The 27,772-nt window shown below is 55.4% G+C and overlaps 1 protein-coding gene across 1 annotated transcript; it reads left to right on the top strand.

Moving 5' to 3' along the window:
- Positions 1-122: 122 nt before the first annotated feature.
- On the top strand, positions 123-27,394 carry P2RX3 (purinergic receptor P2X 3). The gene is made up of 12 exons (XM_038563245.1): positions 123-1,311; positions 8,233-8,368; positions 8,804-8,875; positions 9,094-9,157; positions 9,867-9,960; positions 10,264-10,341; positions 11,200-11,341; positions 11,825-11,961; positions 25,368-25,461; positions 25,703-25,768; positions 26,391-26,468; positions 26,916-27,394. Exons 1-12 carry the CDS (start codon positions 1,193-1,195, stop codon positions 27,027-27,029), a joined length of 1,194 nt encoding a protein of 397 aa, XP_038419173.1. The 5' UTR covers positions 123-1,192; the 3' UTR covers positions 27,030-27,394.
- The last annotated feature ends 378 nt before the right edge of the window (positions 27,395-27,772 follow it).

Here is a 27,772-nt window from a genome sequence, read left to right as displayed (position 1 = left end):
AATCAGAGGAGGCCAGGCCTGGGAGAAATGGTGAGTATGTCCACTCCTACCTCCTTTGCAGATCAGAATACTGAGGCCCAAAGAGGATTTGCCCAGGGCCCCCAAATCTCTTTATTACCCCACCCGGTCCAGCTCTCCTCTGCCCTAATCACGATGAGTCTACATCCAGAATGACTGGTGGCACCTGTCCTACGTGAAGACATTAGGACAGAATATTTAAGTCCAAGACTTCCTGACAATCTGACTTGGTTCCGCCAGCTTGCTAACCCGACGCTGGCCTGAGAGGCAGCGGGCATGCACTGCTGCTCCCTGAACTCGTGACCCTAACCTCCGGGAAACGGCCACGCAGCCCTGTCCAGCAGCATACGTTCAATATGGCCCGAACCCCCACCCGGTTCTAGGATTTTAGAAAACTAGTGAACAAGACAGAAACAGCCCCAGCCTCCCAGGAGCATGTTATCTAACAAACGATTCAGTTAAGGAAACTCACAGGAAAACAAAGCAAAATAAAAGCAAACACTCCAATGTGGTTGACGCTATGCTGCGGGGCGAGCTCAGCCACTGCCAACCTGAGTTAGGGACATGAACTCTACGACTCCCTCCCAGGAGATCCAGAGAAATATTCAAGAGACCCTTCCCCCTGACCCACGGTATTGGAGACGACTCAGAAAGGGAGCGGATGGCCACTGAATTGCGTGGCTTTGGGAAGAGTCACGAATGAGGCAGGCACTCAGCCTGGGGAAGGCAGTTCAGTGGCTGGGGCTGGGACACTGCAGGGGGCTTTAAGGAGAGCGTGAGGCGGCTGGTGAGCAGGGAGGAAGATGCAGCACGGAACAGAAAGGGTAGACAGAGTGCAGATAAAACATGACTCCCAGAGGGCCCTAGCCAGCTGCATCCTAGGCAATCAGGAGCGGGGATTGGAGACCCCACCCCTGCCGTGACATCACAGGGGAGTGGGGTGGAGACGAACAAAAAGGGGGTCCCCCGCCCTGGCCTTGGACTCTTGGCAGCCCAGGGTGTCAAGAGCAGAGAGAGCCTGGGCGCTGCGCTAGGGTCTCCTGACTTAAAGGACCAGGCTCCCCTCCAAGCGGTTCCCTCCAGGCTTTGAGCTCTGTCTCCCTGTCCCGAGGACCTGTCCCTCCTGAGGCCACCACTGGGTCCCTCCTGAGTGGCCCCCGAGCGCTCTCTCAGTATGAACTGCGTGTCAGATTTCTTCACCTACGAGACCACCAAGTCGGTGGTTGTGAAGAGCTGGACCATTGGGGTCATCAACCGGGCAGTCCAGCTTTTGATCATCTCCTACTTTGTGGGGTGAGTCCTGTGGCCCTTTGGGTCCTAGCAGGGTGGTGGGGTGCTGCTGCCTGGTGTCCGCTCACTGTTGCTGTCCAGCTGCCTGAGCCTTTCCTCTCTTGGAAGAAACAGTCTTTTCTACGGAGTCAGGGATCTGGTCCCCAGATTAGTCCTCTTCCCCAGTAAATCCTCTGGAGTCAGAGAGTGGTTTCCAGGCACACACCCCAAGAAGTGGAGTTCTTGCCCCAGTGCCACCCTCAGCCAGGAGACGTCCCAGGTGACCCTCTCTCCTTCCTTTCCTGCTCCCACCAGAGAACAGACCACCCTCACGCCTTCCCATTCTCCCTAACCAATGCTTTGGGGTCTCAAAAAAGAAGAGGGAGCACAGAAAAGGGGAAGAGAAGACACCGACACAAGGGAGATGGGGATGGGGTGACCAGGTCAACGGTGAGGTGGGAAGGACAGAACTAGACCACTTTGGAATGAGGGATTTCCCTCCTGGCTTGAGGAGTTGGTGAAAGAAGGGGGCAAGGGGAGAAGCCCTTGCTCTTGGAGGGGAGGACAAAGCAGGATGTCTGCGCCCTGGGCAGGGGGAGAGACGAGGGCACAGATAACACTCAAGGGAAGAGCAGCTCGGGGGAAAGGTGGCTTTTCTGAACACGATACCGGGTCCCTCCTCATGAATCCAGAAACACTCCTCTTTGTCAGAAAGCGTGAATTCTCTGCTGCTGCCTAACTTTGCGCCATATAACCCATCCCAGGAGTTGCTTGAGAGCCGGTGGTCTGAACACCCCCTCTCGGCACCCACCTTCAGAGGCGTCCACCCCCCACACATACACACACGTGTGTGTGTGCCAAGGGCCATGGAGGAGACAATGGCCGGTGGGGAGGGGGGGAACACAGGTTCTTTCCTTGTGGTCATTTGCACACACTGCTGGACGCCAGAAACGACAGGCAGAAGCCTCTAGATCTTTCTTTCCCAGTGCGCCTGCCTCTAGTCTCACGCCATCCCTTGAGACAATGGTTCTGTGTGTGTGAGAGAGCAAACCACTGACGGCTGTCATGAGTTAATTCAAACCAGTCCAAGAAGACATCCGGTGTGCGTGCGTGTGGGCCAGAGCTGCGTGTGCATGGGCCCCCTTGCCTGAAGGGTCGGAGTGGTATGTGCGTGGAAAAGTGGGCATGTATGGATTAAGGGATTTTTTTTTTCCCTGCGTGATTTGCGGGAGCCAGTGGACTCGTTTACGTGGCTGCTGGAGGCAAGGCCACGCAGCCGGTGCTCCTCTCAGGGATGTGAGAGAAGAGATTCGAGCTTTGGCCTTGAAGTCTACTTCCAGCTTCGAGGTTGTGTGAGCTGGAATGTTTGCAAACATGCCGTGTCCTCATCTCCAGAGCCTGGCTAGGAGCTGACTCCTAAATGTTCTGCGTTCACGCGTATAAGCGAGGCTATAACTGTTTAGAGCCGCGAGACCGTGTGGTGGTCCCGGTGAGTCCAAAGGCTGCCTCAGCACATTTCTGGCTCTGTTGGCTTCGGGCAGAAGGTTGATGGAAGGTAGACAGTGGCTCCTGGACCCGCCTGCTCTGCTCTGCCACTGCCCCTGTCCCTCCCTCACCGTGATATGATCTGATGCCCTGATCCTTGGGGCTGGAGCCCGGCCTGCAGGAACAAGCATGAGAGGCTCTTTGGCGTCTCCATATCCAACCCCATCCATCTCCCAGCCTGACAGGTCCCCACGGAGAGGCTCCTTCCAGTTACATCCTCGCAGCTTGTAGCCCGGCCCCCTGGCCTGAGCCCCATCTCTGTGCACATGAGCCCGTGCACCATTAGGACTTCACGAATCCATTGTCTTTGATTTAGCAGAAATTCCTCGAGCATTTCTTCATGCCAGGCACTGTGCACCAAGCATAGAACACGGGCAAAAGCAGACAGCACCCTCAGCCTCGCGGAGCTTGCGATGCAAGCGATGAGCATAAATCAAACCATGTCCACAAACAAATGTACAGTTTAACAGTGGCTCAAGATTTGAAGGAGACATGCACAGGGAGTGCCAGGAGAGCTGCTGGTATGGAGGTGTTTGACCCAGTCGGGGACCTAAGACAAGGTTTCCTGGAGACGTGCTGCCCAAGCCGAGATTTGAAGGATGAGTATGAGCAACCCAGGAAAAGAAAGGGAAGGAAGAGGGTTCGAGGCAGATACACCAGCTCTGCGAAGGGAAAGAGCCAGGCAAATGGGGAGAGGAAAAGAAGGTCTGTATGGCCACAGCAGAGCAGAGGGAGTAAAGCCAAGGGTGGTGTAAGATGGGGGTAGGATCACAGACCCAGCCAGACCTCAGAAGCCCTCAGAGCTTTCACTTTTACCAGGAGCAAAGGATGGGATAGGAACTGTGTGTGTGTGTGTGTGTGTGTGTGTGTGTGTGTGTGTGTGTGAGGGGGGAAGCAGGTAAGGAGAGAGGAAGAGCCAGAGAAAGACAGATGATGAGATCTGAGTTGGAAAGATCGCTCTGGCTAACTCACCAAGGGATGGAAGTGGGTAGGAGTGGAGGCAGGATACCCTGTGAAGGGTGGTGCGGGCTTGTTGAGAGAGATGATGAGGGCCTGACTCAGTAGAATTGAGAAGGATTTGTGACGCTGTGATATTAAGTAGCACTTGAATGTCTTCCGTATGATCCCCGTGAGGTAGACCCGATGCACAGCCCTACTAGGACACGTGTTCCATGAGCCAACTGTTTCTCTCATGCATTTACAGCAGCACACCAGCTAGTCGTGTCCACACGTGCTCTCACCCCTGCTCCAGCCTCAGCTGCCTTCTGGAGTTGACCCCACTTCATCCCTGGTGTCCTTTACCCGTCCAGGTACACAGAGAGGCCAGTGGTGTTTCTCTCATGGCTTTCCCTGGATCTAGGTGGTGACCCCAGTCTCCTCAGTGCGGTGGGACTCCTGAAGAGCCAGTCTCTTCTGGGGATCCTATGGGAGCTGAGGACAAAATAGGAGACCCCTGGGAACTGAGTTTACTGAGTTTCCTGAACTGCTGACTGATGGCCTGAGCTGGTTTGCAGGGTCCTTGAAGGAAGCCACCTCCTGACAGAGGGACATTCCTGGCCGTCTGATGCTCTGTCATCAGAAGAACCTGCGGTGCCTGATGGTGCCTCGGCTTCCTCACAGCCCTGCCCTCCCTGTCCCATCCTCCCCCTGCAAGGCCCAATCCACAGACTCACTATTTGCATAGTTGTCCCATTTGGTTCATAATACTCAGCCTCATTTTGAATCTTTTTTAAATTTTTATTTATTTATTTATTTATTTATTTATTTATTTATTTATTTGGTTGGAAGAGCAAGGGGAGGAGCAGAGGGAGAGGGACAAGCAATCTCCATGCTGAGCATGAGCCAGATGTGGGGCTCGATCCCACGGCCCTGAGATCAGAACCTGAGCCGAAATCAAGAGTCAGACGCCCAACCTACTGAGCCACCCAGGGGCCCCAAGCCTCGTTTTGAATCCTATAAAGAAGCTCAATACATAAGGCAGTTACACAGGGGAGCTGCTCTGGTTTCAGGGGAGGGGCCTGGAATCCCACCTTCTTGGCCCACCGCCCCATCGCCTCAGCCCAGGATGGCACCCTGAGGCGCCCCATGGGACACTCGGCGACAAGGGTGGTGGGAAGACCTATTGGAACCCCCCCCCATATTACAGATGCAGAGAGGAGCAGCATTCACTCTTATCTCCGCTACCCGCCCCCATCTGCAGCCCCATGATGGAGAGACCATGGAAGGAGGAGGACCCCCTGCTTGGAAGCCTCACTGTGACATTGGCTAGGAGCAGGGCATTGACGGGTCACCTCATGTCTCTAAGTCTCAGTCCTTGTATCTGGAAAGTGGGTTTCGGAGTGCAGCAAGGAGGACTAACATGCCGAGTGCCTTGCCTGCAACGGGAGACCAACTAACAGGCGGCAACTATCATCATTTCCCCAGATTCCCCAACACACCTCCTGCTTCCCCGCCATCAGGCTCACACCTTCCTCAGAGGCCCCTCGCCTCCTGGCACACACAGCACACACTCCGCACGCCCCCTCCCCAGCCTCCTCCCTGACTCCTTGGGGGTGGACAGAAGGGTGCTGGCCTCCTTCCTGCATATCCCACCTGCCAAGGAGCTGCCACCCGCCTTCCGCTCTATAAATAATAAACCAGGAACACGAGAAAAAAATAAGTCAGAGCAGCAGAGTAAATGCCAAGAATTGAAGACTTGGTCCTGCCCCATCTCCTCAGCCCTGGCCTCTGGAGACAGACTCAGCCCCTCTATTCTGGAAATGAAGCATTCCCTTATTTTGAGCTGCCCCAGTGACGTCCTTGGGCCCCAAGGGGCCACTGAAATTCTTCCGCTTATTATTTAACTCTGAGAAATTCTGATGTGGCCTCTCCTACCCACTGGGCACAAGGAGGAGCGTTGAAGGAGGAGGAAGGAGAGGTTCCTTGGTCTTCCCGAACCCTATGGCCCTTCCTCCTGAGACTTTCCCAGGGCTGGAGATGTGCTCCCTAGTGACAGGCAGGGCCAGCACCACCGGGACCAGGATCCGGGTCAAGGCGCGAGGTGGTTCTGAGCAGGATGTCCACGGTTGGAACCCACGTACCAGCTTGGCAAGTCAGCACAGCACTCTGTGCCTCTGTTTCCTTATCTGCAACATAAGGATGACAACAGAGGTGTCTCACGGGGTTGTGCTAAGGACTCTAGGAACCCTTACCACAGAGAGCACTTAGCGGGCTATGTTGGTCTGGTGATAATAATCTGCAGCCCGCTTCTCATCTGCAAGAGTTCCTGGACTTTAACAACAGGGTAAGGGACCTTAGGAAACCACGGCATTCCATCCCTCCTTAAGAGATGTGTGCGTTCTGTGGCCAGGCACACTGAGGCTCCAGAGGGCGGATTGCAACTGTGGCTTGTGCTGGGGACAGAGGGGCGCTCAGCTGGAAGCAGGGAGTTTGGGCCCTTGGCCTCATGCCCTCCACTGCACAGGGTGACCCCCCCCGGGAGCTAGTAATACTCATTTGGATGTAGGAAGGTGGATGAGATTTCTATGTGAGCCATGCATCCTTAGGAGACCTTGACAAAACCCCTCCCCTTCCAAAAAAAAAAAAAAAGGAGAAAAGTGCTAGGAAAATAAAGCACTCGGCACCACAGGCGCGTCCACACCAGCGAGGTGTTCATAAGAGCCTCACAGAAGCCTGTGAACTGTTCCTAATGGTGCGTGCCTCAGGACGCGGCCTGCTCTGAATAAAATGGGGGACAGGTTAGGAGCCACTTGCCACCGGCTGTGACTCCTCCCCTCCTGTCCCACTGGAGAGAACATTGGGGAATTCAAGAGCCTCACGATGGGATACTCCCAGCCCTCTCGCGGAACACCCAACAGAATCTCCTGCGAGTGTCAGCCTGTGTGCACATGAACATGACAGAGGGGTGCCCGTTCCACAAGTGGCTGTGACCCCCCCCCATGACCTGGGAGCTGTTCCCCTCTGCGGGGACTCCAGAGGTCATCCAGTCCAACCGCTCCCCACCTGAACGCGTGTCCTTGAGTCTTCCCCGGCACGTGGAGCTCCCCACCTCCTGCAGGCAGCCCGCTCTTGGGCAACTTTCTGGGGTTGGAAAGCTCCTGGGCTTGAAGTCCTAACTCCCTCCTTAGAAGTCCTCAGGTCAGCTTCCCAGCCCCAAGCTCCCCCAGCTTTGTGTTCTCTCCACTACTTGGTCTCCAGCACCTTCCTGCGGCTCGTCCTCAACCTTGTGCCTCCCTGGTTGGCAGGCAGAAAATGACCCTGGCCCAGCATTTCCCAAAGTGCGCTCCTGGATTCCACAAAACGTCACCGGTGTTTCTCCAAAATCAAGAGGGCGCGGCATCTCCCAAACCCACCTGGTGGCCTCCTCTCAGGCGCACCTTGGGGACTGGGAACCGCAGCAGCATCTGCTGCCTGGAGCTAACGGGACGGGTCGCAGGGTGGAAATGTGCTATTGAGACGGCGGGTGGCTGTAGCCTGGAGGGCTGTGATGGGAAAGGCGGCCCCTCGCAGGCCCGGAGAGGCTCTTCTCGCTGCTGGGGAAGGGCTGCCGAGCGGGGAGGGGGTGCGAGTGGAAGGAAGTAAGGAGGCCCTCCCTCCTGGTTCCGCGGGAGGGCAGGCGTGCGGCAGGAGGGAGGCAGAGGTAAACGTCCACGGGGTGGCAGCACAGCCCAAGGAATAGCCCTGCTGCCCAGGCCAGCGCCCCGACTCCCGTTCACCTGCCGGGAGGGTTGGGCAGCCGCTGCTCCTGCCTCCTCCCGCCTCTCACCTGGCGCCGGCACAAATGCAGCCCCTGCCAAGCACCCGGCTCAGCTCCCGGATGCCTTCACTGATTTGTTTACTGAACTACTACTATGTGACTGCACTTGGGACACCCCCCTCCCCCAGCAAAGCCTGGGATGCTCAGGGCCAGAGGCCTAGGACCTTCTGCGGGTCCTCTCTCCCGCTGCTTGCCAAAGAGGTGGCCTGGGGGTCCGCGCGAAGGACAGTGCGTTGGCAGAGGGGCGATGTCGCCCTCAAGGGTGTGAAAATCTGTTCTTGAGGGATTACAAAAAATCTCACTCTTCTCATATGTAAAACACAAATGTACATACAGCACATAAGCTGATATCTGTAGTATTAAAATTTCATGTTGGGGGGGTTAGGGGAAAAAAGTCTAAACATGTTCGGAAAGCAGGAAATGGGAAAGATGGACAAACACCAATGTAAGCTAACCCAGGGGAGGTCCCTCCCCTCCAGCAAAGGCCTTCCCCTGGCCAGACACCCAGTGTGGCCGGTCTACCGTGGGGGCAGGAAAGCCCTCCGGCCTCTGCACCACGGGCCTAGACCTCTCTCTCTCTCTCTCTCTCTCTTTCTCTCTCTCTCTCTCTCTCTCTCATTCTCCATCCCTGCTCTCCTGCCCAGGTGGGTTTTCTTGCACGAGAAGGCTTACCAGGTGCGGGACACAGCCATCGAGTCCTCGGTTGTCACCAAAGTAAAAGGCTTTGGACGCTATGCCAACAGAGTCATGGACGTGTCTGATTATGTGACCCCACCCCAGGTACGGCCCCCCTACCCCAGGGCGCTACGTGGTTGCCCAGATGCTGGGCCAAGGCAAGGAGAGTGCCAGTGAGATCCCAGGTTGTGTGGCATCAGGGACCAGCAAACCCCTTCCCCAGTGGCTGGGAGGTACAGGGTGGGGGGGAAGGGCGGCTGCCCTCCAGAGTGCATCACTAGGCAGCAGGACAGCAGGGTCCCCTCCGGCCCTCCCACACTCAGCCTGCAGATCAGCAGGACACACACAGAGGGAACAAGAGAGGCAAGGTGGGTGGTAGGACCTGACTTGAACCCCCCTCTGCCCTTGGTTAACCCTTATACCTTGGCCTCATCTCTTACCCTATGTCTCAGTGTCCCCATCCGTAGAGTGGGGATAACAGTACAGCTCACCTCATGGGCTGCCACTGGTGCATTTTTTCCTCTCCCTTCTCCCACCAAGGGCACCTCTGTCTTTGTCATCATCACCAAGATGATAGTCACCGAAAACCAGATGCAAGGATTCTGCCCAGAGGTGAGGGGAGGAGGGAGTGTGGATGAAGCACATCAAGGAAGGAAACCGTGGGGGTGCGGAGGGGTGGCAGGGAGGGGCACGAGTGTAGGCAGAGGTCCGTGGTCCAGCCCCTGCCACCTCCCAAAGGCCCCTGGTTATGGGGGAGCGCTGGGAGCCAAGGGGCTCATCCGGGGCCAGCTCAGGGCCCTACACCCACCTGCAGACCTGTCTCCCCACAGAGCGAGGAGAAGTATCGCTGTGTGTCGGACAGCCAGTGTGGGCCTCAGCGCTTCCCGGGTGGGGGTGAGTGCAGCCCTTCCCACCCCCTCGCGCCCCCAGAGTGTTCGTGGGACCCTGGAGGACAGCACATCCCCCATGAGGGAGAAAGAGTGGGAACTGGCCTGTACTGGTGCTCACTGTGTGTCAGACCCAATGGGGGCTGCCCCCAGGGGAGCCCACAGCCCAGGGATGCTGGTGACAGACAGGTGCCCTGGGAGGGAGCAAGTGCTGTCGGGGAGGAACAGCAGGGAGCTAGCTGGGGAAGGGAGAGACAGTGCTTCCAGGTACGGTGGCTCCAAATGGCTTCCTGGAGGCAGTGACATTTTAGATGGGCTCTGAAGGATGGGAAAGAGTTGGCAGCTGCCAACTAGGAGGGCTTTAAAAAGAACATTCTAGGCAGAAGGAACAGTTGCTGCAAAGACCCAGAGGTAAGGAAGGCACTCTTTGCCTGGGGAGCAAGGAAACAGGGCCCCCGGGGTGGCTGGGGTGGCTGGGCCTGGGACGTATCAGAGGAAGGCTGTCTCCTCCCCTTGGCCTGGTCTAGAGCTCAGGAGGAGAGGAGGGAGAGTTGGGCAGGGCTCCTGTACCACAGGCCCACCTCCCTTGACCTCCCTGTATTTCCCCTCCACCTGCAGGGTCCCGGAATGGAGGTGGTCTCCAATGAGAGGTGGGGTGGGCTAAGGGGGTAGCAAAGGGCCAGGCAGGCACCCAGCCCGGTGGCTCCCCCTCACAGGGATCCTCACGGGCCGCTGCGTGAACTACAGCTCTACGCTCCGGACCTGTGAGATCCAGGGCTGGTGCCCCACCGAGGTGGACACGGTGGAAATGTGAGGCCCCCACCCCAGCTCTGCTTTGCCCATAGGCGCAGCTCTGCATCTCTGAGCCTGCACAGGGTCTCGTGGGCACCCCCAGCGGTGTCCGCTCCTAGGCCCCTGGGGAAGTGGCCTCAGGATGGCACCTTGCCCCCACCTCTCCTACCTCCCCCCACCCTCCAGCCCTGGGCTCCCGAGAGGCTGTGACCAGGTGTCTGGTGGGAAACATCCACGGGGAGAGGTGGTCCCTCGGGGGGAAACCCCTTGCTTCCCCTTCCTCTTCCCAAGAAGCCAGGGCCTCCTTGCTCTCACCCACAGGCCTGTCATGATGGAAGCCGAGAACTTCACCATTTTCATCAAGAACAGCATCCGGTTCCCCCTCTTCAACTTTGAGAAGTGAGTCCCAGCTCCCTCCCTAAAGCAGAAAGCAGGGTATATCCACCCCACCCTGCCAGCCTGTTTTCAGAGGGGTGGAGAAGCCCATCCACACAGTTCTCTGTGCTTTCCTGCCCTCTTCCCATCTCCCTAGGGCTCCTGTTCCCAATCTCCAAGCTGGTCTTGAGCACCGAGTGTTAGGTGGGCTCTGAGGTCCACCTCTCTGCCAGCCTCCCACCTTGGGGCTCAGAACCCAGATGGGAGTTCTGCTTGAGGCGGGTGAGGGACAGGCTCAGCCTGGGCCTGGAGCCCCGATGCCTCCGAAGGTTGGGGCCCAAGGCACCCATCCCACTTCTTCCCTCCCACCTCAAGCCCAAGGGCGGTGTCCCTTCTCCACTGGCCAGTCAGGACTTCTATGACTCCTTCATCTGGCAAGTCCTTGGTGGACATCGAGCATACGCAGAGAGAGGGTGACACCAGGCACCACAGAGGTGCCAGAGAAATCAGGCGTGACTCCTGCCCCCTGGGCACCCCCCTCACCCAGACTGGGAGCCAGGGGCTAGCAGACACAAGTATACTCAACCCTAATACGGAGGGAAGGGGACGGGGTTGCAAGGAGATGCAGGGATGAGGTGCCGGAGCCCGCGAGTGTCCAAGACATCAGCTCCGGGTCCTCCCACCTGGAGTGTCCAAGACACAGCTCTCGGGTCCTCCCACCTGGAGTGTCCAAGACACAGCTCTCGGGTCCTCCCACCTGGAGTGTCCGAGACACCAGCTCCCGGGTCCTCCACCTGGACCGGGAAGGCTAGGGACACTCGTGCGCACCTGTCTTCGCTCCTCCATCCCCTTACCCTGCTTCTGTCCTCTCCTCCTCCGCAGGGGCAACCTCCTTCCCAACCTGACCGCAGCCGACATGAAGACGTGCCGCTTCCACCCTGACAAGGCCCCCTTCTGCCCCATCTTGCGGGTGGGGGACGTGGTCAAGTTTGCGGGGCAGGATTTCGCCAAACTGGCCAGGACGGTGAGGACCTAAGGAAGCGCCGGGGGCCGCTTAGCCAGCGGAGGGTGGAAGGGCTGGGAAGGGCGCCGTGGCCAGGCAGCGCCACCTCGGAGCAGAGCCGTATGCGGGCCTGCACCGGGCTTGCAGCCTCAGCGCGGTCTCCCGCCCCAGGGCTGCGGGGCGCCGAGCCTCCGTCTCCCCTCCGGGCCTTCACGCTTCACCTTAGCGCCCTGAAAAAGCATCCCCCCCCCCGCCCCCCGCCAATGGCTAAGGGATCCTGGATCGCTGCTAAAGGACGCAAAATAAAAGCAGGACTTAGAGACTCAAAGGTCCACACCCCAGACTGCAGCACTTTGTTTCCTAAGCAACCCCAGGAGAGCAAATCACTTTCCCTCCACCTAGATGATGGGAAGAATTTGGTGTCTGTGTGTCACCACCCCCAGTCCCCACCCTGGCAGGCCATGGAGACAGCGCATCCTCCTCACAGCTGGCGCCTTTCCACAGGGTGGAGTCCTCGGTATTAAGATCGGTTGGGTGTGTGACCTGGACAGGGCCTGGGACCAGTGCATCCCCAAATACTCCTTCACCCGGCTGGATGGCGTTTCGGAGAAGAGCAGCGTGTCCCCAGGCTACAACTTTAGGTAATGCTGGGTTTCCTGGGACGGGTTTCCTGGATGTGGGGAGGAGGAGCACAGGCTGCTCCAAAGAGTCACACCTCCAGCAGCCGCAAAGCCTACCAGGAAGAAAAGGCCTCATGCATCCCCCTGGCCGGTTTGGGCTCAAAATTGGGAAGGACTTTCTAATCATAGGCCAGGTCAGCAGTCAGACCTCGTGACCAAGGTCTCCCAGAACATGCGTCCTATGATGCTGAGCCCTTCTTAGCTCTGGCTCTGAAGCTGTAAGGTGCCCCAGGAGCTCCCAGGGCAGCCCTTCTCCTGTGCCTGGATTTTCTAAGGCTTCTCTTCTCCATCCACAAAGCAAAGGCAACAGTGGTATCAGTTTACAAGATGGAAACTTTGTATTTCTGTTCATCACCAGGAAGTTTCTTCTGAGTCACAAATAACAACCACCATGGCCTTCAGTGCTTCCATGCTGTTCCAACCCAGACTTCCAACCAGTCTTTAAATATCATCCGGTTTATATTCCCAATGGCCCTGAGACATAAGGAATCTCTCCCCAAAGCCCCCACCAATCACCCGTTTTGAAAAAAGGGAAAGAGAATAACCCAGGGCTAACTATTTGGAACCAAACGAAAGCCCCTGAATGAGCCCTTGATCTACCCCAGTCTACGAAATGGCAATCGTGTCATTATCATGAGGATCCATAGCCAAGGTGTGAAAAGCTTCAGCCCTCTGCTTGTTTTTTCCCCTTGATTTGTGAAGACACTGAAACTTCTAGTAGGGCCCTGATTACATTAACAGTGTCATACACTAAACAGTCTACACTGGCTAAATAGGCAGTGATGAGGGGGGAAAGTACACGTAAGAATATATTTCAGTTATATATTCAAAGAATTATTACTTGAACTTTCTTTGTGGTGGTGGTGGTGGTGTTTTCCAATATAATGGCACACAACAGCAAAAAAAAATTCATTTTACCTTTCTTTTTTTCTTCTTTACCTTTATTGTGGTTTCAAAACTGCATCTGAAACTACATCCCATTACACTTTATATTTAATAGTTTAAAATATATATGTATATTCTCTGGAAAGAAGAATTTTTTAAAATTGAAAGTGCTTTCATAATCAACTCCAAACTTTAAAAAACCATAGGAAACAACACATATTTTAAAGTAGGTTAAAAATACTGTTCGGCTCCCTGGCAGAAATTGGCATATTTATTCAGTGGGTACATCGCACAGAAATCAATACAAAGGATATTTGTATGGTGGCTTAAAATAGCAACATATTAATAAAATTCTCAGGATCTAAAATGCAAAGTTTTCATCTTCATAACTTCCCTGTGGCCAGTGGGAATTCTTGAGTTTCCCAAATAACTTACTTGGCAGGAGAGCTTATGAAGGATGTAACTATTATGAAGACTCCAACCACTGAGCCACCCAGGTGCCCCTATAACAAGCTCTTTCATTTAGAGAAGGAATGGTGTGGAGTCCTGTGCTTTGGCTGCCTCTCCACCCCAATTCGCCTTACTGGGCCCACCACCGCCACCCCTACACAGCAGGACCTGAGGGGGACCCGGTCCTAAATCAGCTTAGATTGTATTTGGGCAGACAGTTCCAAGGATGTCTAAGAACCCTGTGAGCCTAACTCCCAGGGGACTATGGGAGCTGAGAAGTGTGGACCCCAGATAACTAACCCCCTCACCAAGACCACTAGGCCAGAGTAAGAATGGGCAAAGTGGCTTATTTTGACACCGCCCCCCATCACCCTGTAGTTTAAAAGAATTTCCAGAGGGCCCAAAGAATAGCCCTGGGATGGGGGAATATCTGGGATCCCTGACAAAGTTGAGGACTCTGCCCAAGCTCCCTCAGATCCCTCCCTTGGGTGCCCACCCACCACCCTCATGTTGCAGAGGCTGCAGAGAATAAAGGTCACAACCAGGTTCAGCACAGGCCACACTGCAGTTTCTGATGATAGTCAGACTTAATATCCCACAAATCTCCTTCTTTGTGGGCACGATCCTCGCCACTCTGTGTGCCAGGTGTTTCGTGTGCTTTGGCGCCTTGTCCCTTACCCATTCTGTGGAATACATGCCGCAATCCCCTCCGCAGATGAGAAAACAAAAAGACTTGACAGGGTGAAACCAGCTTCCCAAGGTCACATGGCCAGTAGACATGGGAACTGGGACCCAAACACATTTTCTTGGATGATTTCCATGCAGCCAAAAAGGCTAGGGACTTTCGTATGTCTTAATCCGAAGGAAAAAAAAAAAAAAAAAAAAGGCATGCCCACATGCCCATGTGGCTGATAACTTTCATCCTTACTTAAAAAACCAACAAGCTGAGGCCCATAGACCCTAAAGGACAAGCTGGCTGCCCGAGGCACAATTCAGGGTCTGGCCCTTTGTCTCCCAAATTGGTCTGCTGCTTCCTCTCTAACAGAGGCCAGATTTTTTTCAACATCCTACTGCTGCCATTTGCTCTGGAGGGAACGCAGTCATTCAGCCAAGAGTCAGCCTTGTTTTTTAATCTGCACACTCAGACGGGAGGCAGCTAGAGATTCGCATTTCCATCACTAATTACTTCTGCAGCTCCTTTCCAAATGCGCCCCCCTTCCCACTTCTTGCAGCTCTTTGCCTGTAGGATCAGAGATGTAGAGGATTCGTAGTCGTCGAGGACCCCTTGGGTACCCCTAGACTGAGGTGGCCATTTAACAAGTGAGGAAGTGGAAATTTCAGAGGGGAAGTGACTTGCCCAAGGTTACAGGGGCATCTAGAGAGACTTTGAGGTCCTTTGTGCCAGCTCTTTCTGCATCAGTCTCGCTGTGACATGGCCCTTCTTCACAAGATGGCCCGTCTCCCCTTGACAGCTCCCATTATTGGAAAGATGACCTTGTATTGAGCCAGAATGTGTCTCCCTTCAACTTCCACCCATATTACCTGGTGCCGTCCATCTAAATTAATCTTTTTTGTGTATGATCTCCTCAAGTTGCCCTCTGTCCCTACCTGAAACTTGGTGGAGAGATTTTGCTATTAATCCTATATCTATTCTGTATGGCTAACCTCTCCAGGAGCCACTTTCAGTTGGTACTTTTACAAAGCCTCTTTCCAAGTACATTGAGAGTGTGGCATTGGTGGGTCCATCCGGATTAGTAGTAGGCCAAGAACAGCATTTCTAAAGAAAAAGAAGAAGAACTGGCAAGAGTCACAATTCAGTGGCGCATCGGTGATGGGCACCCCGGAGGCAGGGGGTGGTGTGCAGACAAGGGCCAGTTCTCCCATCACAGGTGGACCTTCCATTCACAGGAGCAGGATTTTAACCAGAGGGTTAAAATCTCCCTGGGGTGCTGGGAGCGGCCGGTGGTGCATGTGAATGTGAATGTTGTGCAAGTCTTTGAACGAGTGAGTGTGTTTGTGAGGGGATGAGTGCAAGTCTGTGGGTGAGTGTGTAAGTGTGGTGTGTGCCTGCGTGTGGAGCGTGCGTGAGGGTGTCAGGGAATGTATGCGAAGACGTGTGAGTGTACGGGCAGAGATGGTACAAAGACAGATTAAAAATACTGTAGCAGTCAGGGTCCCAGCAGGAAACAGATGGCGCACACAGACTGGGTAATTTGAGGAGAGTTTAATAAAGGGACTGTTTCAAAGGTGTGGGCAGGGAAACCATGAAGGGTAGCGCAGGGCCTGGGACCAGTAACAGGACATTGGTGACGGCCCAGGTCTGAAGGGGCGAGGGCAGGAAGCAGTTACTGGAACCTGGAGACACCGCTGTGGTGACAGGCACTGTGACCTGGACAGACCGCCAATGGAGGCAGCCCCGGGCAGGGTGGGGAAGGCAGGAGCATGGACCGGCGGGGAGGAGGGTGTCCTTTGTGAGCACTTGGAGGTCTCTAACCCTTTCTATGCCCCCGATGAACTCATGGACCAAATAAATGCCCAGTAAGATGCACATAATCATAGACATGAGCACTTTGGCAGGCATCTTCATTCAAAAAAAAAAAACTTATTTCTACAAATAAGATATAAATACATCGTCAGAGTAATAAATCCCAGCGATACGGATGCATACGAGTAATGATGTGGAGACTCCCTTTCCCTCCTCCAGTCTTCCTCCCCTCCATGGAAGTTAACATCTTGGACCGTTTAGTGGGCTTTCCCTCCAGTGTTTTTTCTCTGCATTTAGGAAGCATAGAATTTGAAGACTTTGGAGATCTCTAAAAGCCCATCCCCAGACCTCAGATGGAGAGCCCCTCCAGGTCAGTTTGCAAAGCCTTTTCACGCCTATTTGGACAGGTTCACAGCTCCCACACCCACACCCCCATAGTAGGCTCCTAAAGATGGAGCCTTGCCCAAGATTACGCGGCTTAATTCAGAGGGACACGGGACTCAAACCCAGGGCCCCGCTGCATAGCCGCTGCTTCTAGCACACCTTCCACCGCCACATCGTTTGCAACAAAGGAGCAAGGGGAAGAGACAGACCCAGCAGTGATGGCTGGGGTGATGGCACAGGAGCAGAACAGTGGGTCCAGCGATGTCTGATTCTTATTTCCCACCCTGAGCCCTGCTAAGGCAGCTTTGCTACTAAAAGGCCAGGCAGTTTTGGATTTCCTATCTTGGTGTCTGGGACGAAAAACACTTGTTCAGCTGCTAGATGTTCCTCGTGCTGTAGGTGTTTCTAGTGATGGTTTCGTGTTGGAAATGTACCCACAGCAGCTTTCCTGGAGCTCTGAAATTTGGCGCCCGCTCCGCTTCCACGCAGAAACGTGCAGTTCAGCAAGATCTTAGGCCAATTGACAGAGACGGAATCGAAAGCGCGCCCTTGGCTTTGATCATTCTTTCTGCAATCTGGATCTCTCTCCTTCCAAAAGCCATAGAATATGTGTTAAAAAGCAGCCATCCTCCCTCATCTCCACAGAGAGGCTTGAAGGCCCCTCCGACAGGGGTGTATGTTGCTTTGCAGTCGCTAAGATCCGTCTTCCTCTTTCTTGAGGTTGAGGTGGGAGGAGAGGCCATCAGAGCGATCCTGAATATATTCAGCCTTTTATAATTTTCATGTCTAGCCTGTCCTCACGACAAACCAGCGTTTTTGGTGGGAAACAGCAGCTAACCCTCATTGAGTGCTTGGGAGCCAGGGACTCAACACGTGCTCTTTGCAAATTATCTCATCACCTCGGAAGGGAAAGGAAGGGAAAGAATCTTCCAGCTGCTGCTGCGGCAACTGACACTCAGAGGTTTGGTGACCTGCTGAAGCCACACAGCAAACGGTGCTGGCTGGGATTTCAAATTCCAACAGCCTCCAGAGCCTATGCTGGTAACTGCAAGGCCCCTGTAAGCCCGGTGACACCCCATCACAGCCAAGGAAACTGAGGCCAAAAAGGTCACTCCCAGGACAAGCAGCGATAGCCACCTGGCTGTCAGGTACACCTTCCAGCTCCACGTCCATTGATCTTTCCCCACCTCATTCAAGATGTATTAAAAGTAATATGTTTAAAAAGGTCAACAACCAACCACCATTTAAAACGTCCGCCCCTGAGGCTGACTAGGTCCCCGGGATCTGAGTAAGTCGCTATGGCTCGGGGTCCCCTCTAAGGGAAGGCGCCCCAGCCTGCTCCAAGGATGTCGCCCCACCCCCACGCAATGAGCCTGCCAGCAGATATTTTCCTATCAGTAGAAAGTCAACTGTAAAAGTATTTCTCAGCTGGCAAAATCACTTCTCGCCAGGCAAAAGCTTCGCCGAGAACACCAGTTCCTTCACTCAGACACTCAGATCCCCGGCCCAAGTTTTCCCTCACTGAGTCCAACCGGGATCCCGGCAAACTTTGTTGCTGTTTTCCCTGCGGCTCTAACACTTAGTGTCCCTGCTGTACCAAGGGATTTCCGTCACTCTACGAGATCGTTTCTAAACAGATGTCTGAGAGCTTCCAAGGGATTCATACTTTGTGAGAAAAGCCTTCTCCATTCAGCAGATGCGTGTGGACCGCCTGCAAACGTCAGCCCGGCGCGGGGGATGCTCCTGAGGCCCCGGGCCTCCCTCCTGAGGCTCACATCCAGCTGCTCCCCCAGGCAGGGGTGGCGCCTTGCCCCTCTCTGGGGAGATCCAGGCCCCGGCAGCAAACCTCAGGGCTAACGAAGGGAGGGCCCCGGAGATCTCTTCCAGTTCCAGATTACATCAGGCTTTGTGGCTGATACAAACGTGAACGAGGCCAGTTCCTGTGATCACGTGGGACGGATAGCCCTGAACCCAAGCAACAAAATATTTATGCGGAAAATAATTTGTGCTGGAGCAAGCCAACCAGAATGAAGATGAAGCAAAGCTGAAGCAGACAGGGCCCTGGCTTCGGGTCAGGAGGCTGTGGTTCAGGCCTCGCTGCAGATAAATGCTCAGTGTGGTTTTCAGCAAGTCCCGGCCCCTCCGTGGGCCTCAGTTTCCTCTTCCGTGAAACGGGCTGCTTCAAGGTGAGGAGGTCCCTTCAAGCTCTAACAGTCTGAAGGAGTGCATGTGGGTGTCTGGGGGAAGGCTTGGGAAACGGGCCGCTGACGCGTGCACTATTATTTATAGGCCTGTCACATTGGAGCGTAGCTTCCACACTGCCCGGCAGACACGCATCTGACAAATGATTTATCACGGTAATTGGTGTTTGTACTTACGCATCCTTTATCTATCGCTGCTCGTGGCATGAGAGATCACGTGTACACACACACGCACACGTGCCTCAGCCCCGTCAGGCCTCAGCTTGTTGGATTCGGTGCTCTGCTGGGGTCGTCCTGTCTGGTCACAGGACGGGTGTCTCCAGGAGGGTCCGGGTGGGAATGCATCCCCGGCAGGGGACTGTGAAGAAACACACACAACAAGGTTGCTGAGACCTGCCCTGAGACGCTCAGGAGCCAACAGAGTGGGAAGCCGTTCCCACCGCAAGCCCCACAGCCCCAGTGGGAGGAGCAGGAGCCTGGCTGAGAGCTGGGGTCCCTGATGGGAGCAGCACAGCCACGGACAGAAGCACAGCCACACAGGGAAGTAGTGGGTAAATACCTGCCACCTTCTCACCCTCTCTGCACCCCCCAGTGCCCCCATTTACCAAAGCCCCGTGCCAAGCAGAAAGAAAGGCTGGAAGGGGCCTGTGGGGGTCAGAGTGGAGGATGGTGAGCACACCAGGACCTATCCACCCCCTTCCAATGCTCCTCGCAGCTGGGCCCACCAGAGAAGCTTCAGCCCTGCCCTGTGCCCACCCCTCCTGGGCCCAGTGGCTGCAGGTGGCAGGCGTGGTTCTCTCGCCCACTGTGCGTACCCATGGTCCCAGCGCCACACGTCCCTGCCCACTGTGGCTGCCGTCAAGTGTCCTTTCTGGCTCGTCTGTCAGGGGAGCAGCAGGGGTTGGCATGAGAGTACAGTTCCTAGCTGTGCCCCTGGCAGGCCCAGGAGCTTCAACAGCCACCTGCCAGGGCAGTACCAGGTGCCGTGCACTGAAAGCTCTGCAGCTCACAGAATCCTCTGTCACAGCCCGTGGCCATCACTAGTACCCCCATTTCACATCTGGGGAGACTGAGGCTCAGGGCTTTACCTCGGCTGATGTCAGCTAATTTGGAGCCACCGTTCGAACCCAGGACTGTCTCATTTCAAAGCCCTTCGGCCAACAGCTGTACGACCTGGCCATCACTGTGAAGCCTAAATGAGGTAACAGGTGCAAGCCTCCAGCCCAGCACTCAGCAGGAGGAAGTGCTGCACACATATCATGTCTCGATTGTCCCCACGCCCCCCGTACCCTGTTTCCCCTCCACAGGGGCCGGTTCCCACCAATAGCACCTACTCTCCCACCTGCCAGATCTAAATGCTTTCTGTTTGGGAGAGAAACAGCCTGATGCGACTGCCTTATACTGGCTCCATCCAAAGAATGCGAGGATTTAGAGAAGCCAAGTCAGGAGGAGGAAACCCGGAGGCCAACAGTGCTTAACTCAACCTGGGAGACGTCAGGAATCTCAGGATCTCATTGATGCTTTCAGCAAGCAGGCCTCATTCCTTCCCTAGGGAGGCAGGCAAAGGCCAACAGCGAGAACCGGCGCACAGTCCAAACTGTTAAGTGCTGTCTGGTGCACAGGTGCTGAGGTGGAGGCTTGGGCCAGGTGGAGGCAGGACAGGTGGCCTCTGCCCCACACTGAGAAACCAGCTCTGGAGAAAAAGAAATCAGACAGACAAAGGAGACACCCGGGTCATGGTGTTTGCCAATTTCTGTGGTGGAAACACAGCTCCCTGGTCAAGCTACAGGCATGACATGCCCCGAGGTGGACATGGAAAGAGATGCAGGCACTGGCTCTGTCAGCCGGGATGCCGTGGATCCACTTCCACCCGCCCCTGTCCTGCAGCCCACCCAGCTCCTTGCCCGTGAGAGGGCTTGCAGCTCCCTCAGCCTGGACGGCTGCCCCCACCTCTAGCTGTCTCACCTTTCAACTCTCCATCCTTGGGCCGAGACTGTAACCACACTTTACATGCAGCCTTCCTTGACCCGCCAGCCCAGGTCAGATTGTCTTCACTAAGTATGCTCGTCGAATGCTGCTCTCTCCTCTTCAGTCCTTAGGTCAGATCTTAGCTATTGATGAGAGTGAGTGGTTATTAATATTTCTCCCCCTCTGATGAGAGCAGAGCTTGCCAAGGAGTCAGCAGTGCTGAGCACAGTGCCTGGCATAGCTAAGGCTGTTGTGCTCTAGACATCTGCTGGGCCAGGTAGGTGCATAGGAGCCTGCAAGGGGGGCAAGGGAGGAGGGGGGACGAGCACAGACAAAGGCAAGAGGTCGGTGTCTGTGACGTGTGTTCAGGAAACACAAGAAAGTGGGCCGTGGGGCGTGGCTGGCACTTGAGGTGAGGAAGGTGGACTGGGCCGGGCTGGGTGCTGGTGGCATTGTTCTCATCGACCGCATTCCCAGCCAAGGAAACCAAATCTGGAAAGGTAGGAAGCGGAGGACTTGGGAGAAACCAGGGCTGGCCATGGTGTAGCTCAGCTCATCATCCCCTTTTCAGATGAGGAGGCCGGGGATCCTTCTTCCCACACTCCATAGCCCTTCCCGTTCTACTCCCAGCCAGCGACGCTGGGTGTCGGGACTCATCTGGCCAAGGCAAAAGGGCCCCTGGCTGGAGAACTGAAAGAAATTAGCCAGGACCTCCCAGAAATTGGGCATCAAAAAGAACAATCTAGAATGCTGGCTCAGAGGGTAAGCTCTGGCCCTGGACTGCCTGAGTTCAAATCCCAGGTTTGGTCACTGACTGTTGGTTTGGGGACCTCAGACAAATTGCTTAATCTGTATGATCCTGGCTCTTCATCTGTAAAATGGGAAGAGCAACAAAGATTCCATGGGGCTGGGTCTGCAAAGAGGTAGTAGGTATAAATAAAGCCCTTGGCACAGGGCCGCCATGTAGTAAGTGCTCAGTATCCACTGGCTGTTCTCATGGTGGATGTGATTCTCTCCAGGAGGCAGGACACTGCAGCGGCTAAGGAGACTGTAGGCAGAATTTCATTTATTGTGATCCTGGGAAAAGAAAGAGACAAGTTTTAGGGACTTTCTATATATCAACATTATCTCATCCATCCTCCCTGTGGCTCTTTCTAATCTCACCACCCAGTTGAGGTAGAAAACTCAGAGAGGCGTTGCTTGTCCAGGGTGGAAAAACTAATTGAAGATAACAGAACCACACCCAGGCCTCCACGACTCTTCTAGAGAATCATCCTAGAATTGTGAACTCATGGGAACTTGCCCTCTCTCTGGCTCATCTTGAAAAACTCCCCAATTTTAGCTCGTTCTTTGTCCTTTGATTGAGAATGTCTCCTCCCTGAATCTCAGGCTTCTCGGCTAGACAATTAGGACTGTTTGTAACAGTCAGGGTAAGCATTGCTAGCTGCTGTAACAAACAACCCCTTTAGCTCAGAGGATTCACACAAATGTTCGTGTAGCTGCTGGAGGTGGGGCACTGAGGTGCTGGGTTCCCGTTGCCTACTGAATCAGTCTCCCCTAGGGCCCGAGTTCACCCAGAGCTCCTGAGGAAGTGGCCATGAGGACAGGGAGGCTGTACAAGACACCCAGCTCTGACACCTCGGCCCACAGGCGACAGGCGGACCTCACTTCCCTTCACATCGCACTGGCCAGAACTAGTCAAGGGCCCACCTCGCTCACTGCAAGGGGGTGAGCAGTATAGTCTAGTGACGGTCTGTATGGGCCCACAGAAGAGACAACCCAGGCCCCGTCGCCATGGGGTTGGGCCAGATTCCGTGGCCCTCACCAGCCGCACACGAGTGCAGCAGTCAGGACTCCGGGCACCCCCTCCCTGAGCCCTCCTCCTCCTCCTCCCTCCCACCCAGGAAGAGAACCAGTCCCTGCCAACCCTCCTCCGAGGGTGGGTGGTTGGTGAGATAATGATTTTATCATACTTATTGCCTCTTGGAAGGCAGGTGCTGGAGAAAAACCAAGTCCGCTTTGGTTTTTCTCCCTGTTCCTTCACATTCCTTCCCAAGATAAATTTAGCCAGGCTTCGCTTTGAACACAGTGCCCAGGATGCTGACTTTTTGTTCTCCAAGTCGAGGCGAGAGCATTTTTCTTGGCTGCAGCCTCAGGCCGGAACGCAGACTTCGGGAGCACGGTCCCAGCCTCTGCCTGGCCCCAAGCATCTGTGACCCACCCTCCCACCCCTGCCCCCGTAGACATCGGCTGCCACATCTCGCAGACAGGGAAGCTGAGTTCTCAGTGATGTGAACAGAACAAGGAAGGGCTCTGAGGTCTGGCTCCAGGGCTGCCAGTGTCCTTACCGGCCACCCGGAGCCCAGAGGCAGCAGCACGTTCAGGGTTAAGGGCAGAGACTGGGATCCTGGCTCAGGCAAGTCACCTTCTCCTCCGTCTTCCCATCTATAAAATGGGTCCGCGTGCCACCTTTGTGAGATTAACGGCATGAGGTGCTCGTATTGAGAGATTTGCTTCTTTTCCCGGTGCTCTGTAATCGTGGGTGTGGAAACCGTGGCAGTCTGTATGTAGCCTCAGGCCAACCTGAACACGCCACCCTGAAGACTTCCTTCTGTCCAGTCCGGATGCTCCTTTTCGAAACTTCTTTACAGTCCCCTGAGAGGCCTCCTTGGAGAGCCGTGTTCTTGGGTGTCCTCGTCATCATATGAGTGACTTCCTTTCTGGTGTCGAGCTTTTCAATCTCCTGCTGGTACAGCCCGACCCACTCCGTTGTGCCTTGGTCTGGGAAGCCTTCTGCCGCCACCGCCCAGACCATAACTCGCCACCTCGTTGCAGTGGGTCCTCCGAGTCTTTGCTTCTCAGGCTTAGGTAGCTGGGCTTCTCTCAGCCTCCTTCCTGGGGCCACTCCTATTTTTCCTGTGGGTCTCAGTCTTGAGAAGATCATCCTGTCTCCTCTGCACCCCCTGCCTCTGCCCTCGGCTGCCAAGTCCACGGGACACACCTTCCCAGGTCGGGATCCCCAGGGAAGCTCTCCCTCACTGAGCAGTTTTCAGCCTTACTTTCAGGCCTAAGGCAACAGGTGCACCACCGGGGCGCACACGCTCGGCCCTGCCTAGGCGGAGGCACACCCGAAAACATGCAGCCTGGACACCTTCCTGACGCTGCCCTCTGATCGCCCGTGGATGCCTCCCACTGCATAACCCCCGGGAGCCAGAGGCAGGGAGCTTGGCGGAGGCAGTGCCTGCAGGCCTGGCTCCCAGGCCCTGCAGAGGAGCGTGGGCAGAGAACAGGTGTGGAGCGACAGGCAAAATGTCCAGCACGGGGCTGGTGACAGTGCCCATCTCGAAGGATGGGTCTCGGTGCTTACCTGTCTCGCTAACAGATCTGTGCGTGGCAGGGGGTGGGGGGAGGCATGAGCACCCCCGTTTCATAGACATGGACAGAGAAACCCTGAGGGCTGAGTCACAAAGAGAGGCCGCACTACCAGCAAGGGTTGGAGCAAGAATCTGGACTCGTTTCTGCCCAACTCCAGAGCTCCACACAGCCAGAGCAGACACTGGCTGACATTTTATGCATTTAGATGACTCTTCCCCAAAATGATCTTGCTCCCATGCCTGTGCTCCCTCTGCTATCTGTGTACTTGGGTCGAGCATTTCCGTCTCTGGGCCCATTTTCCCATATGCACTTTCCCTGGGAGCGGCGTCACGCAGCCATGGAACGGGGGAAGGAGTTTCTCAGACTCCTCTCTCTGGGAGAGGCCTAGGAAACTGGGGGTCAGAAACACTGGTGGGGAGCCGGCCGGCACCAAATAAGACCCACATCAACCCTACACAGTTAGGGGGGTTTTCCGAGCCCCTTTGCCCCATCATCTCACTTAACCTTCCCTGTGCTTCTGGGACCCAGGAGCCCGTTTTACCGCCGTGGGTCCACGGTAGCCCTGAGAAATTACACTTTGCTGATACTAGGGTTTTGCCTACACTGGGCCGAGCTGGAGGGGGCACGCACTGGCTTTAGACACATGCAATTTGCATGCTTAATGACCACGAAACCACTGGCGGTCCCTTCCCCTCCCTGGGTATCTCCACGGTGAGGCACTTGTGACCCCATTTTGAAGGTGATTGTTCTAATCTGTCCCCAGCAGCCCCGGCGTAGAAGGGGGAGAGAATATAGTTTTAGGGAAATCTAGCATTCAGTCTCAGCCAGCTGGGTGACCCTGGACAAGTCACTTAACCCCCAGACCCTCACTTGAAAAATAGAGCCGTCACATCCCTATCCCGCAGGTCTGTGATGAGAGTGAAATGACATGAGGTGTCTGGAAGGGCTTTTTGAAACTGCTCTACAAATGCAAATGTCTTTATTCAGCAATAATAACAGCCAACACCAGCGAGCACTCCCTGGGTGCTTACCGTGTTCCAGGCACTGTTCTAGATCCCCGGTGTGTGAGCTTTCCCTCAATTCTCAGCAGCCCTGTGAAGCAGGACTTCCATATCATTCTCAATAATAAAAGAAAAAAATGTTATTTATCTCAGGGAGGCTGAGTAACTGGCCCAAGTCTGCACCACTGGTAAGTGGCGATCCAGGCTTTGAACCCAAGTAGGCTGAGAAACCTTTGGGGAGGGGCGCATCTGCAGCGAGCTGGGGCCTGGGGTACCCGAACAAATAACACCGAAGAGACTTGGAGTCCAGCGGGACTCAGACTTTTGCATGCATCAGAATCATCTAGGGAAATTACTTAAAAGGCAGAGTTCAGAGCCCCACCCACAGAGATGCGGACTGTACAGGTTCAGGCTGGGCCTGGGGATCTGCCTGTGTAACGAGCCCTCAAGGTGATGTCTGCGCAGAGCGTCGGCTAACCACATGGGGAGGCCTGTGGCAGGTGTCCAGCAAACCATCGGTCAGAGTTGTTTAGTAAGTGGGGGTTATGGGCTCTGAAGGACCCTGAAACTTCAGGTAGGAGCCCTCAGTGGGACCCACCTTCTGCTTCTGGCTTCCAGGTTTGCCAAGTACTACAAGATGGAGAATGGCAGTGAGTACCGCACCCTCCTGAAGGCTTTTGGCATCCGCTTTGATGTGCTGGTGTACGGGAACGTGAGTCCTTGGGTGGGGTGGATGGGGGGACGGGGCGGTGGTGGGGGAGTGCGGAACCCAGGCCAGTTTTGGGTCCTCAAGAGCCTCCAGTCAGGGGGTGAGGTCCTGCCACTGAGCAGCTCTGAGGGCCTCAGCTGGTCACATGCCTCGTCTCTTCACTGGTACAGTGAAGGGCTGGGGCCTCCTGCTCCACCGTCTCTGGCTGGGAGTCCACGTTCAGCCTCGGTCTTTGTGCTTGCAGGCTGGCAAGTTCAACATCATCCCCACCATCATCAGCTCCGTGGCAGCCTTCACCTCCGTGGGAGTGGTGAGTTTAGCCCCCCTCCCCAGGCTCAGACAGGAAGCCAGTCAAGGTGGGCCCCCAGCTGGGGGTGGGTGGCTGGGAAGTGGCCCAGGGAAGCCCTGTTTCTGCCTAGAATGTAAAGCCTGACCTCTTGCCAGGTGCCTCAGTCTCCCTCACCAGTTCCCTGCCAGGTGGGTCCTTGAGTGAGCATCTCCACCCGCGGAGAGCTCATTACCTCCCGAAGCAGACTCCCCATTTGCAGGAGGCTCCACCTGAGTTTGTACAAATTCCTGCTCCCCAGTATGAAGGGGAGGGAGGAGACTCCAGGGTTCCAACGACCTAAAGACCAGAGCCCTGCTCCCAGGGACATCTACCCTCTCACCCACCTCTTCTCCCACCAAGTCCTCTCTCTGCACTTTGGTCTGCGGTCACTGCCAAGAGCCAGAGAGGTAGGTGACGAAGACATTCTCCAAAGTCCTTGGACATTTTTCCAAGTGGAAACATCAGGTGTCTTTGGAGGACTCACCCCAAGCCCTGGCCTGCTGTCTGCCTGAGGACAGTCCTACCCACTGCCCAGGTGGCTCAGCAGCCACCTGAGCCCCTCACTTCCTGCCACACTGAGCCCACCCTGCCTCTCCTCCTCCAGGGGACTGTCCTCTGCGACATCATCCTACTCAACTTCCTCAAGGGGGCTGACCAGTACAAAGCCAAGAAGTTTGAGGAGGTGAGCTGGAGAGGAGGGGGCGGCAGGCAGAGGGGCATGAGAGGTAGCCGACAGGGCAGGGAGGGGCGCTGGACCCTGGGGACTCCCAGAGGCTCCCCCTCTGGGGGCTTCATAAGGGGAGTTCATGGGGCCTCCATGCAAAGTGGGAGCCCAGAGAGAGGTATTTGGCCAAGAATGGGCTCTGTGGGGACTCTGTGGGTCACCACTGTCGACACCCCCATCCACTCATGTCCCCTCTCCATTTCTGAGGTGGGACAAGTCCTGCTATTGGGTTAGCTCAGATTTCTGTTTGCCCTTGAGGTGCATGGAAAGACTGCTGGGATCTCACAGACTGGCTGTGGCTCCCTGACAAGGAGGCCCTGAGCCCAAGCAGAGACCCCTGTTGGGACGGGGGTGGGGGTCGTGCCTGCAGTTAAAGCACGATCATGCCACCCCTTCCACCTGCAGGTGGACGAGACAACACTGAAGGTCACTGCCTCGGCCAACCCCGTGTACCCCAGTGACCAGACCACCGAGGAGAAGCAATCCACGGACTCGGGGGCCTACTCCATCGGCCACTAAGGCCTCTTCCGGGGCCCCATTCTCACCCTTGGGCTCCGGGCCTCCCCATAGGGCACCCCACCTGGGCAAGGGAAGGGGCTTTCATTTCTGCTGCTCACCCCATGAAGCCACACTGGACCCAGGTGTCTGGGCCTCCCAGTGTCTAGCAGACAGGGGTACCTGCTAAGACCCCCATCTCTCCCTCGCCCTTTGCCTTGCCCCTGTCTGCTTCCCGGAACCCCCAGGGCAGCAGCACATGTACTGTCCCCCTGCTAAAGAGTAGAGAGCATAATAGTCATGACAAGTGGCCGCCAGGCACTACCCCGTGCCAGGCAGTGTCACACACCTTAGCTCATTTAACCCTTAGAATAATGAGGTAGATATTAGTTTCCCTGTTTTGAAGATAAACTGAGTTCCAGAGAGGTTGAGTCATTTGCCCAAGGCCACACAGCCAGGCCGCAAGAGAGCTGGGATTTGAACTCAGATCTGACGACGTCACCCACACCCAACAAAAGAAGAGTGAACTCCCGGGGGGCATCTGCCCCTGCTGCTTCAGCCTTCCCCACAGTGACCAGGATTAGGTGCAGCTAATAAAGAGTAAGCCCCATGCTTTCCACAGGAACCCAGGCCCCAGTCTGGGGGAGACCAGCTAGACAGTGGTTCAGGGTCCCTTTCTCTGACTTGGGTGGATCCCCAGTTCAGAAGAACCCAGGAGACATGACTTAGTTCAGTCCTCAACCAGGGGAGGGCCATTCTGTTCTCCC

This window comes from Canis lupus, chromosome 18 (assembly GCF_011100685.1).
Source record: "Canis lupus familiaris isolate Mischka breed German Shepherd chromosome 18, alternate assembly UU_Cfam_GSD_1.0, whole genome shotgun sequence".
NCBI classification, from domain to species: Eukaryota; Metazoa; Chordata; class Mammalia; order Carnivora; family Canidae; genus Canis; species Canis lupus.
This window is presented reverse-complemented; position numbering and strand designations above follow the sequence as displayed.

What these genes read in the sequence shown, in the direction of transcription:
- P2RX3 (XM_038563245.1), top strand. Translation starts at nt 1,193, where the DNA reads ATGAACTGCGTGTCAGATTTCTTCACCTACGAGACCACCAAGTCGGTG. An exon ending in ATCATCTCCTACTTTGTGGG is followed by an intron (nt 1,312 to 8,232) that starts GTGAGTCCTGTG and finishes TCTCCTGCCCAG; the next exon opens with GTGGGTTTTCTTGCACGAGA. An exon ending in AAGCCAAGAAGTTTGAGGAG is followed by an intron (nt 26,469 to 26,915) that starts GTGAGCTGGAGA and finishes TTCCACCTGCAG; the next exon opens with GTGGACGAGACAACACTGAA.